This window comes from Haemaphysalis longicornis, unplaced genomic scaffold (assembly GCF_048455015.1).
Source record: "Haemaphysalis longicornis isolate Haplotype H1 unplaced genomic scaffold, Haemaphysalis longicornis Haplotype H1 scaffold_7, whole genome shotgun sequence".
NCBI classification, from domain to species: domain Eukaryota; kingdom Metazoa; phylum Arthropoda; class Arachnida; order Ixodida; family Ixodidae; genus Haemaphysalis; species Haemaphysalis longicornis.
Window position 1 is genome coordinate 69,801,998 of NW_027526422.1, and position 10,756 is coordinate 69,812,753.

Here is a 10,756-nt window from a genome sequence, read left to right on the forward strand (position 1 = left end):
TGGCTTCTTTGTAGAAACTTACTCCACCTTGGGGTTTGCCCTAAATCTGGTCGACTAACACCTGTTCATCACTTCAAGTTCTCTAGAAACTGCTAGACCCCTGGTTAGCTCAGTGCTCAATTGGTAGAGAGAGAGAGAGAGAACCACTTTATTTTACAACTGGGATTTAGGGGGGAGGGATGGCCGAAGCCCATACGGCTTCGGTTGGTAGAGCGACTGCTCCACTTAAGCGACGGTCCCGGGTTTGAATCCTGGACCAGAACGAATTTTAAAGCAAAGCTTCCTCTACCTGCCAAAGGTTCTTTCGTGGCATGCGGGGCAAGAAACTCCCAACGTGGCTGGGGATGGGGAGGGCGCTTTTCACTCATGGAGAACAGTGTAGATGGCGGGCAACAGGGGCTGCTCAAGCCGCCCCTGAACCCTCCTTCCAGAGCTTGTATTACGGCAGACGAAACAAAACAAGGGAAAGTGGGCAGTAATAAGCAATGCAATCCATTCGTTGTCTATTAAAGCTGTAAGTTGTATGAAACCGTAGTCAAAGTTCTACATTTCTTTGAATAAAATAATTTCCTGTTGAAACGCTACGTTCACTCTCAGCTCAAAAGTGGCATACTCTGCTTGTTCCTGGAAGATGCACGTGCAGAGCGGGCTGTCAATCCTAGAGCTCTCATCAAGTCTGGCTTGTCATGGCTTCTTTGTAGAAACTTACTCCACCTTGGGGTTTGCCCTAAATCTGGTCGACTAACACCTGTTCATCACTTCGAGTTCTCTAGAAACTGCTAGACCCCTGGTTAGCTCAGTGCTCAATTGGTAGAGAGAGAGAGAGAGAGAACCACTTTATTTTACAACTGGGATTTAGGGGGGAGGGATGGCCGAAGCCCATACGGCTTCGGTTGGTAGAGCGACTGCTCCACTTAAGCGACGGTCCCGGGTTTGAATCCTGGACCAGAACGAATTTTAAAGCAAAGCTTCCTCTACCTGCCAAAGGTTCTTTCGTGGCATGCGGGGCAAGAAACTCCCAACGTGGCTGGGGATGGGGAGGGCGCTTTTCACTCATGGAGAACAGTGTAGATGGCGGGCAACAGGGGGCTGCTGAAGCCGCCCCTGAACCCTCCTCCCAGAGCTTGTATTACGGCAGACGAAACAAAACAAGGGAAAGTGGGCAGTAATAAGCAATGCAATCCATTCGTTGTCTATTAAAGCTGTAAGTTGTATGAAACCGTAGTCAAAGTTCTACATTTCTTTGAATAAAATAATTTCCTGTTGAAACGCTACGTTCACTCTCAGCTCAAAAGTGGCATACTCTGCTTGTTCCTGGAAGATGCACGTGCAGAGCGGGCTGTCAATCCTAGAGCTCTCATCAAGTCTGGCTTGTCATGGCTTCTTTGTAGAAACTTACTCCACCTTGGGGTTTGCCCTAAATCTGGTCGACTAACACCTGTTCATCACTTCGAGTTCTCTAGAAACTGCTAGACCCCTGGTTAGCTCAGTGCTCAATTGGTAGAGAGAGAGAGAGAACCACTTTATTTTACAACTGGGATTTAGGGGGGAGGGATGGCCGAAGCCCATACGGCTTCGGTTGGTAGAGCGACTGCTCCACTTAAGCGACGGTCCCGGGTTTGAATCCTGGACCAGAACGAATTTTAAAGCAAAGCTTCCTCTACCTGCCAAAGGTTCTTTCGTGGCATGCGGGGCAAGAAACTCCCAACGTGGCTGGGGATGGGGAGGGCGCTTTTCACTCATGGAGAACAGTGTAGATGGCGGGCAACAGGGGGCTGCTGAAGCCGCCCCTGAACCCTCCTCCCAGAGCTTGTATTACGGCAGACGAAACAAAACAAGGGAAAGTGGGCAGTAATAAGCAATGCAATCCATTCGTTGTCTATTAAAGCTGTAAGTTGTATGAAACCGTAGTCAAAGTTCTACATTTCTTTGAATAAAATAATTTCCTGTTGAAACGCTACGTTCACTCTCAGCTCAAAAGTGGCATACTCTGCTTGTTCCTGGAAGATGCACGTGCAGAGCGGGCTGTCGATGCTTGAGATCTCATCAAGCCATGGCTTCTCAAGGGCAAGCACCGGGATGGCACAGCAGTTTTCTTTAACCTTCTCCTTACAGGGGTCCAATTTTGCTGGCGGCCTGAAAATGCAGTGCATTATTCAAGCAGCAGCTCAAGCTTATGAAATTTCGCATGCCAAAGCACTTGTGTTTGCTACACCCACCCTAGCTTCTCTCAATCCAAAAGGAAATAACAGTGATAAATGCAGCCGAGTGGCTTACTTAAAGGTCTTCAGGCCTTTTATCCGAAAAAAATATTCGGCCCTCTTATTTATCTGTCAAGTATCACGCGCAACATTAATTATACCTGTAGACGTTCTCTATTAATGGTCGAAATAGTAAAAAGCGAATCTGGTTTTAGGGTTAAATTGCCAAGCAACACCGCAATAAAATCAGATGTCCGCGTTACGTTCGCGCCTGTAGAATTTCGTTAGCATACCATGGCCTCGTGCGTGTACTAAGGAACGGCACGACGAGCGCCGTCGCTGCTAGACGCTGGGAGGTCCGTGAGACCTCTTGGCCTGTAAAAATAGATTAATACCACAAAAAAAGCTTTTCCTCGCTCTCTCTGTATCTCTCGACTAGCGATAAAACCTCGCAGCATGGAGGAAAGATGCCTCGCAGCCTCCTCGCTGGTCTGGCAATCGAGGTCCCACTGTAACATACGCTAAGCATAAAAGGCCCGGCGCCCGTACGGATTCGCGCATGCATGTTTGCCACATTACAATCCGTACAACAATCACATGTGTATCGCGTACTGCTTGCCCGTACCGCTCCAGAAGAAGTCGTTCTTCACGAAGTGCTCGCTGCACACAACCATTGCCGGCGTCACAGGTTTGCCGATCCGCAGTTTTATGGTCCATTCTTTCTTGCGTCGGTCGTCTCGCGGAAACAAATGCAGGCTTATTTTGTTAGCAACCGCTCGGTTATTGCACTGCGGCACGGAACACATTCGATTGCTGTTAAATTTACGAGCCATCGCACTTAATTCATGAAACGACAACACGAAGGAAATACAGCCACCGTATCGCCACCATCTTCACAGTCGTGCTATGATGGCGCGTAGGCGGCTTCGCTGCAGATCACCATGGAGGAATAAAACTTTTTTTTCCTCCATGTTGATCACCGCTGCGGTGCTTTCGCCTGTGGCCGCTGAGCGGCGCCACCATCTACGGAACTTACGATCCGCACGCCTCGCGCGGATAACTTCTCAAACTGTCCGCACGCTGGCAGAATCAACATACCTTGCACAAGCTCAATGGGACGAAATTTGCAACCAGATGCAGGGAAACCTGAGTATGAAGCGCACCTGGCATTTAATTGAAACATCTAATAAATCCCAACCACTCCAAAGCGGAGCAGAATCACAGGCCTACTCACACATAGAGTTAATACTACTCACATCATTCAAAATTATCACACTCCTCGACGAGATCATAGACAAATAAACAAAAAGGCACCCATATGATACACTTCCAACCTATGCCGGCCCAGACAACCCTGAACGGATTACCAACAGAATGCTAAGGAATCTAGATGATAACTCTATTACAGCCATCACGAACTTCTAATCACCATTGGACTCGAGGCACTTTACCTCAATCCTGGAAACATGCAAATTTAAAGTGACATATTTATCCCCAAACCAGAAAAACCACTCACGCTTAAACATCTCCGACCGATCTCTCTCACCTCCTGTCTCGGAAAGCTCATGGAGCACATTATACACAACAGACTCGTCAAGCATTTACAGCACAAACAACTCCTTCCTCACACAATGATTGGTTTCCGACCTAAACTATCCACACAGGACATCTTCTTCAACTGTCCCACGACATAATCACGCCACAGCATAAACATGACAATGCCGCTATACTAGCAATAGACTTAGCTAAAGCCTTTGATAATGTCTCACACACAGCGATACTCATAGGCACTCATTACACTCCATAGGCCCAGGATCACGCACATACAATTATATCCGAAGTTTTCTCACGAACAGGACAGCTATATTATACAAATCGCCGATATCACTTCTACCACCCTGACTCTCCCTTCAAAAGGCACACCACAAAACGCCGTCCTTTCCCCTTTACTGTTTAATCTCGCCATCTTAACCGTCCCCCAACAACTCCAACAAATCCCTAATCTTAATTTCGGTTTGTACGCCGATGACATACACTTTGGATCAACAAAGGCAGCGACGCTGAAATTAAGAGCACTCTACAAAGAGAAGTAGAAATAGTGATAGAAGAGGCTGGTAGAGCGGGTGTCATCTGTTCGCCAACCAAATCCCAGCTGCTCATACTCCCACCAAAAATGCAAAATTCATCCCCCCCGAATATCCACATACACGCGAGGCGACCCCATCCCGAAGGTTGAAATAATCAAAATCATGGGCTTAACCATCCAACATAACAGATCCAATACTCACTTCATACGCCAGCTCGAACAACACGCCACACAAACGATATATTTAATTCGACGAGTTAGCAATAGACACAGAGGACTCAGGGAAGCTGAACGCCTCCGTCTCCTTCAAGCCTTTGTCCTTAGCAGGCTGACCTACTCCCTTCCATATCTAAACCCATCTAAAACAGAGCTTAATAGAGTCAACCTCATACTCAGAAAAGCCTGTAAAGCAGCACTACAACTGCCCCTCAGCACTTCCACTGCCAAATTCGAAGCTTGGGTGTGCATAACACCGCGGAAGAACTCATTGAGGCTCATCTCGTCAATCAAATCACTAGACTCTCAAAAACTACCACTGGCACTCATATTCTCCAGAGGTTATGAATCTCCCCTATAGATTCCCCAGAAGACAAAACCACACTCCATCATGACATCCATTCTAACTTAATTATCAAGCCTATACCCAGAAACATGCACCCACAATTCAACACCAAAAGGTGTTCGCAATGCGCACAAGCATTGCATACAAAATACCGCGACAAACATGTTGACGCAGCCGAATATCGGCGGCATGGTGCCTTCTCAATAGTCTCCCATTGCCCTTCCAATCACGTACAGCGCAACTTTCGCACCACCAACCCAGCCACAGCGGAAGAGGCGGCAGTAGCATTAGCGCCAACGCAAAAGCCGACCCCCTCCACAATCATCACCGATTCTAAAACGGCAGTTCAATATTTTGCCTCCGGCTTTATGTCGCCTCAGGCACTCAAAATTCTCCAACAAGCCCCCCCCAACGTCCCCCGTAGAAATCATCTGGGCTCCGGCGCATGCTGGCCTGGAAGGGAATGAAGTTGCCCACACTATGGCTCAAGAACTCACCATCTGAGCCTGGCCCAGCACCTTCCCCTACCATGGTACCAGATCCGCTAGAGACCGGATGATCACGTACAACGAAATTACCACCCATTACCGCCTCTCCCACCGTGTATATCCCCCGGCACACACACAGCTCACCATCCAGCAAGAACACACATGGCGTCTTTTACAGACGAACACATTTCCCAATCCCGCTAAATTACCCCTAATTCAGCCAGCCCTATACTTTTCACCTGACTGCACAGTCTGCCAGTCCCTCGGCACCCTTCAGCAACTTATGTGGGGATGCCCGAGAGATCCCTACCTGAAAATAACCACATGTGAGCCGTGGGAGGAGGCGCTGCACTGCCCAGACCAGGAGGCTCAAGCTTCACTGGTCGCCCAGGCAGCCGCGGTCACCGCCAAAACGGAGGCCACCATCGTTAACTAACTCTGCTCCCAAATAAATGTGTTTCTTCTTCTTCTCTTTATAGAGCGCGCGTGTGAATTGATTTTGCTTTCCAACCACCTTCACAGCGTGGATTGGAGCCAATTTTTTTCTTTGAGTTCCTGAGAAAGCTTTCCTTTGTAGCCGTACGGCTTCATTGAAGTGGATGCCAATCTTCCCTTCGTAAAACCGTTCTCGTAGACGCGGCATGCATCTTTGCCCGAACTCGATGTTCAGGGATTCTCGCTGAAAACGGCCGTTCGCGCCGTCCAGAGATCGGCGGACCTGAGGCTGAAAGTTCTCCACGACTCAATAGCAGGGGTCGTTTTGTCGGCGATATTGTTCGTTCAAACTCTGATCTGGCATGCAAACCCGCTTGAGGACCTCGACCTCACCTCGCTGTCGCCGATTGCATTCTCGCCTGGCAGCGCGGCGCGCTTCCTGGATCCGCTTCTTGTTGGGGCGTCCAGATCTTTTTAGGTCGCCCCGTCCCTCGTGTGCGCGGCACAGAGTTCTGCCGCCACAGTGATTCCGAGTTTTTTATAAGTGCAGACGTGTTTGCTCCTAGCACGCGGAGCGAGCGATCTTACGAGCTGCAGATGACAGGTGGCACGTGCGCAACCAAGAGGATAAACCGCTCCACCAAGCGCACGTGAGTGTGCGCCTCGTGAGGAGCACGGAAAAAAATACCAAGAAAAAACAGAGCGTGTGTGAGCATGCACATCGTGAGAAGTGCCTCATGTCGACCAGCTCGACCTACGAGAACACTCTGCCCAGTGATGGCCCAGAGTTCGTTTCGTGATCTCTTGCGTGCCCTTTTACCCGCCAGTTCATGTGTGTCCGTGCCTGAAATGCGGAGCACAGACGCCGAGTTTGTGAAGCTGGTTGCTGCGGGGTTTAGCGCGTGCTATTGCAGTCCACTTTGGGAGAGGGGGGGTTGTGGTTTGCGACAGGAAAAGGAAAGGAAATGCACTGGGGATATTTTGAGCTCGGCAGGGAGCTCACCTGCATACAAACTACTTTGGGAGAGACTGCGGACAAAATTACGCCCATCTTCCCGCGAGGGAACCCTGATGTGATGCGACGCATGGGTGGGGGGGGTGTTCAATTGGTGTTTCCATTGGGTTGATTCTCTAAATCGCGTGAAACGTGTTGTGAACGCGTATGATGCATTTCCATCACATGCGGGTGAGTCGCGCTTGAAATGAACGTCTGCAGAAGCGTACTGCTTCGCTCGCGCTGCCGCTTTCGCGACGCACTCACGTTCGCGGACAGCATCCAGTGCAGACTCACGTTGACGGTGTTTAGCAGCCGCTTCTCGCTTGCGAACGGTCGCCCCGCGGATCCGCAGTTCGACTTTGACGTTGTGAAGCTGCTTCACATTGACGTAGCTCGGGGTTTGCCGCTCGCTGTTGCGTTTGGCAGTTGTTCGCTTCTCGCGTACCTCGGATGATGCCACTGCTCGACATTGACGTTTCGAAGCAGCTTCACGCTCTCGAAGTTCAGGATCCGCTGCTCGCTTCTTACGCATGGACGCAGCTTCCCGTTGACGGAGTTCAGCATCGGCCGCTCGCTTCAACCGTTTGCGTTCGGCATCACGAGCTCTTCGCTTCGCAGCCTTGTCTTCTGCTTCAGTTGGAGAAGTCACGTTGCCTTCAGCGTTTGGACTGACGCTGGTATTGGATTGCGTCAATCCACTCGCTGAAGGGACTGTCGCTTCCATCACGTCTTCATCGGAAAATCTTCTTCAAGTCAACCATGGAGGTGTCAAGCACGGTGGTATCGTCAAGCGCAAGAGCAAGCGCTTGACTGATCCACAGAACAGGACTGATCCGGCACCGGGCGCTCCCCCGCTTATATTCCCGATTTTGAAGGAGAGGAGACCACGGGCAGTTGTTAACGCAGCGAAGCGCGCGCCAAGCAAGCGCAGCAGCTGTTGTTATGATAATGAGACGGAGTGAGAGTGTTGCACACAGCTGTCGGAGAGAAGAACGGAGAGTTGCACATGTGCAGTGAGCATGCGGACAACGCCGCGACAAAGGAGGGACATACCCGAGAGCAAGAGATGCGTCGCATCTAAAACGACCCGGGCCTGCCAGTCATGGAGAACTTTGAGTGGCAAGTTCGGAAATCCATGTGAGGTGCCACAGCCGAGCCTCCGACGAAGGGAGAAAGGCCGCCAGCTCTGCTGTTTCTTCAGCCTTGCATCACTAGCGCAAGCGGCGCCTATTTTTCTACAGATCACAAAGGCATAATTTAGAGTTGTAAATTCAAATGAAAAAAAAAATAGATGCACTGAAACTGAAGAGCAGCATATAGTGCCGATACGATTGGCTGATAACATTTCAGCCATTACTTGGTTATGCATTTAAATTTCAGTCATGCTAAGGAAAAAGAATAAAGCTATATCTACCGTGCTCAATAGTTGTCGGTCGTGGAAAGGACGCGTGGAACCCTCTCCTACGAGACCACCGCGCCCTCTACTGGTAGGTCTAGGAACTGGTTTCTGCAAGGCATGGTCTCCGAGATCACCCCGTGCAGCAAAACGCACACAAGGTGATCTTGGAGGTCATGTGTGAGGCTGCTGGAGGGTCTTGGAACCTGCTTTTACCCCTGCATCACTCGCGACTTTCAGCAGCTCATAGTGTTCCAGGCTATAGTGTTCTAGAAAAATAGTGCTGGGCTATAGACTATAGTGTTCCAAAAGTGAGCCGTCTTGCCCACCATTACATGAGATGAGTGCACGCTGGCCTTGCCTCGCAGGAGTGGTGGCAATGCATGCACAGCATGAGTACCGCCGGTCACGCCGGTAACAAGCGGAGAGAGAAAAAGTTAGTGGACAAGCGTCTTCTTGCTTCCCCAGGACTGCTCCATTTAGGAGCCCCATAATTGAATCCAAACTGATGAAAAGTAACATTTGGCCCTTTGGTATTATACCTTCATGTTCACTGAAACTCCCTCGTCGCTGTTCTAATGGGGGCTCCGAACAGACGGCACCTTGGCTCAGACCCAAACAGTTCATGTCAGCGCTGTTGTGTTGGGGACACACGATTTCCAGCGTAGAAGAAGACCGCTGGTGTTGTGGCTCAGTGGTGCGGTTGGTTTGCCAAAAACATGACACATACCTATGCGGGGGGTCGACTAAAGTGTCTGCTAAATTAGGATGCGACCTAGATTATTTTAGATGCCAAAATTAGGAAAGAAGAATTAAATCTTATAATAAAAAAGTGGGGCTGGGTGTCGGTTGATTTGATTGGTTGATTGATCGATTAGTCAGTTGCATTGGTTCAGAAAGAAAAATGACCATAACATAATAATTTGTTAATATTCGTAATAATATAATAATAAAAATAAGATCAAAATACTCGTCAGGCTGTTTAGACACATTGCAGATAAAGCAAGCAGGTCATCACCATGGCACTGATGCAGGCGAGGAGCTTTTCACTGCATTTGTCATTCGCACAGTTTATTGAATCAGGATCATATGCACTCGCCATAATTGCAGGACATGCAGATTAATCGTGGTTTACTTACTCCATAGATAGTTTATGCGACGGCCAGTTGGTACGAATGCCTGCTCGCCGATTTTTGTACCGTGCAAATTTGTATAAATAGTAGCTATTTTGTTGTCTGTCTTGGATCTAACCTTTTGGTGTTATTCACTATCATCTCTAAACATACTTACATCGTTTTCTGGTGTGAAGTCAGGCAGGTTATTTGAACACAAATATCATCCTCAACACGCTTGCGCACACTTTCAACTTGGCGCTCGTTTTAGTTTGCTCGCACGACTTCCACCGATCGACTGGTTTAAAAATTGTATCACGACTAACGCATTTGTCGAAAGTTAATCAATCGCCCACCAACCCTATGTAAAAGCAGAGTCAGGAAGAAAAACAAAACAAATGTGAAGACTTAACTATCCAGCAGGGAATTTGGCCTGTCACCAAAACTTTGTAGAGTGAGGCTTCCTTTTCTTTTTTGTTTTTGCTACGGTCACTCTCCAGGTTGTCGTACTAGCCTCTGTAATTTTTTTTCTAACTAATTTCTTCTAAGCCATTGCAGTTTTCATTTCGTGGCGTTTGTAGTCCCGGCCATCAGAGTTGGAAACATTTTCGAGTGGGAAAAAACTTTCAGTGCCAATTAAGGCTATACTGACTACTTTCGACCGACACCTACGCCTGTAGGTGACAACTACACCTACTACAACTATGCTGCACTTCAATTCCTCTGCGTTCATCGGCGCACTATTTCCTGTGGCACATGCCCCATGCTACGGTTTCTGGAGAAGGAACGGATTACTTAATCTTTCCAACATCATGCCTTATCTCAAAATCAATCAGTGTTATGCAGCAACACTAGCATGCTTGCGTGCATACTATCTGCAGCCAGTCTCATGCTCTACAAGGTTCACAGGGTGCGGCACCTTATTGCACAAAAGCCTGTTAAGCAAAGTAAAATGTGCTGGCCTACAGCTGGCTTTGGCTGGCTTACAGTTCATCTGTAAGTTTACCAGAATGGTGCTAATTATGAAACAAAGCACATCTACAGTGAGGAAAAACAAACCCTTCAAGAAACGGGTGAAAACTGATGAAATAGTGTTGAGAAAGTCACCCAAACTTAGATAACTAACGCGAAACGTAAATTAAATTCATCTTTTTAATTTTTGACTGCCTTATCTCAAATAAATTTGCTCGCCATTCTGAGCAAACACAGTGCTCGTTAACTGACCAGGCAGCAGGTACAGACATTAAGAGACGTATAGTCATGGACAAATGAAATTCGATCAGGAAAATATGAACCAGAACACAGAAATAGCACGATTTCTTTCCATACAAGTCAAATCGACGCATGGCTTCATTACAGTAACAAATTTGGGAAATGTGGCTGTCCAAATGTACCAACACCGCACCATTATTAGACCTCCACGGACAGTATTTTTCAGTTTTGCGTGTTCCGGTTCATATTTTCGTGCTGGCATGTCAT

General features: G+C 48.3%; 1 protein-coding gene across 3 annotated transcripts in view; it reads right to left on the reverse strand.

Annotated features, from left to right (window-relative positions):
• LOC144145878 (uncharacterized) overlaps positions 1–3,222 on the reverse strand; it is a 29,438-nt gene extending 26,216 nt beyond the window's left edge. The window contains exons 1-2 of one of the 3 annotated variants that reach the window (XR_013317615.1): positions 2,814–3,222; positions 1,990–2,136 (exon numbers count right to left, since the gene is read on the reverse strand). Coding sequence is in view for 2 of the 3 variants with exons in the window: in XM_077677707.1 (XP_077533833.1) it covers positions 1,990–2,136; positions 2,827–3,034 (355 nt within the window). In the remaining variant the exon portion in view is untranslated. Of the gene's footprint in view, positions 1–1,989; positions 2,137–2,494; positions 2,601–2,813 lie in introns of those variants that run through there. The other 2 variants (XM_077677707.1, XM_077677709.1) reach the window with 2 other exon arrangements.
• Between the last annotated feature and the right edge of the window lie 7,534 nt (positions 3,223–10,756).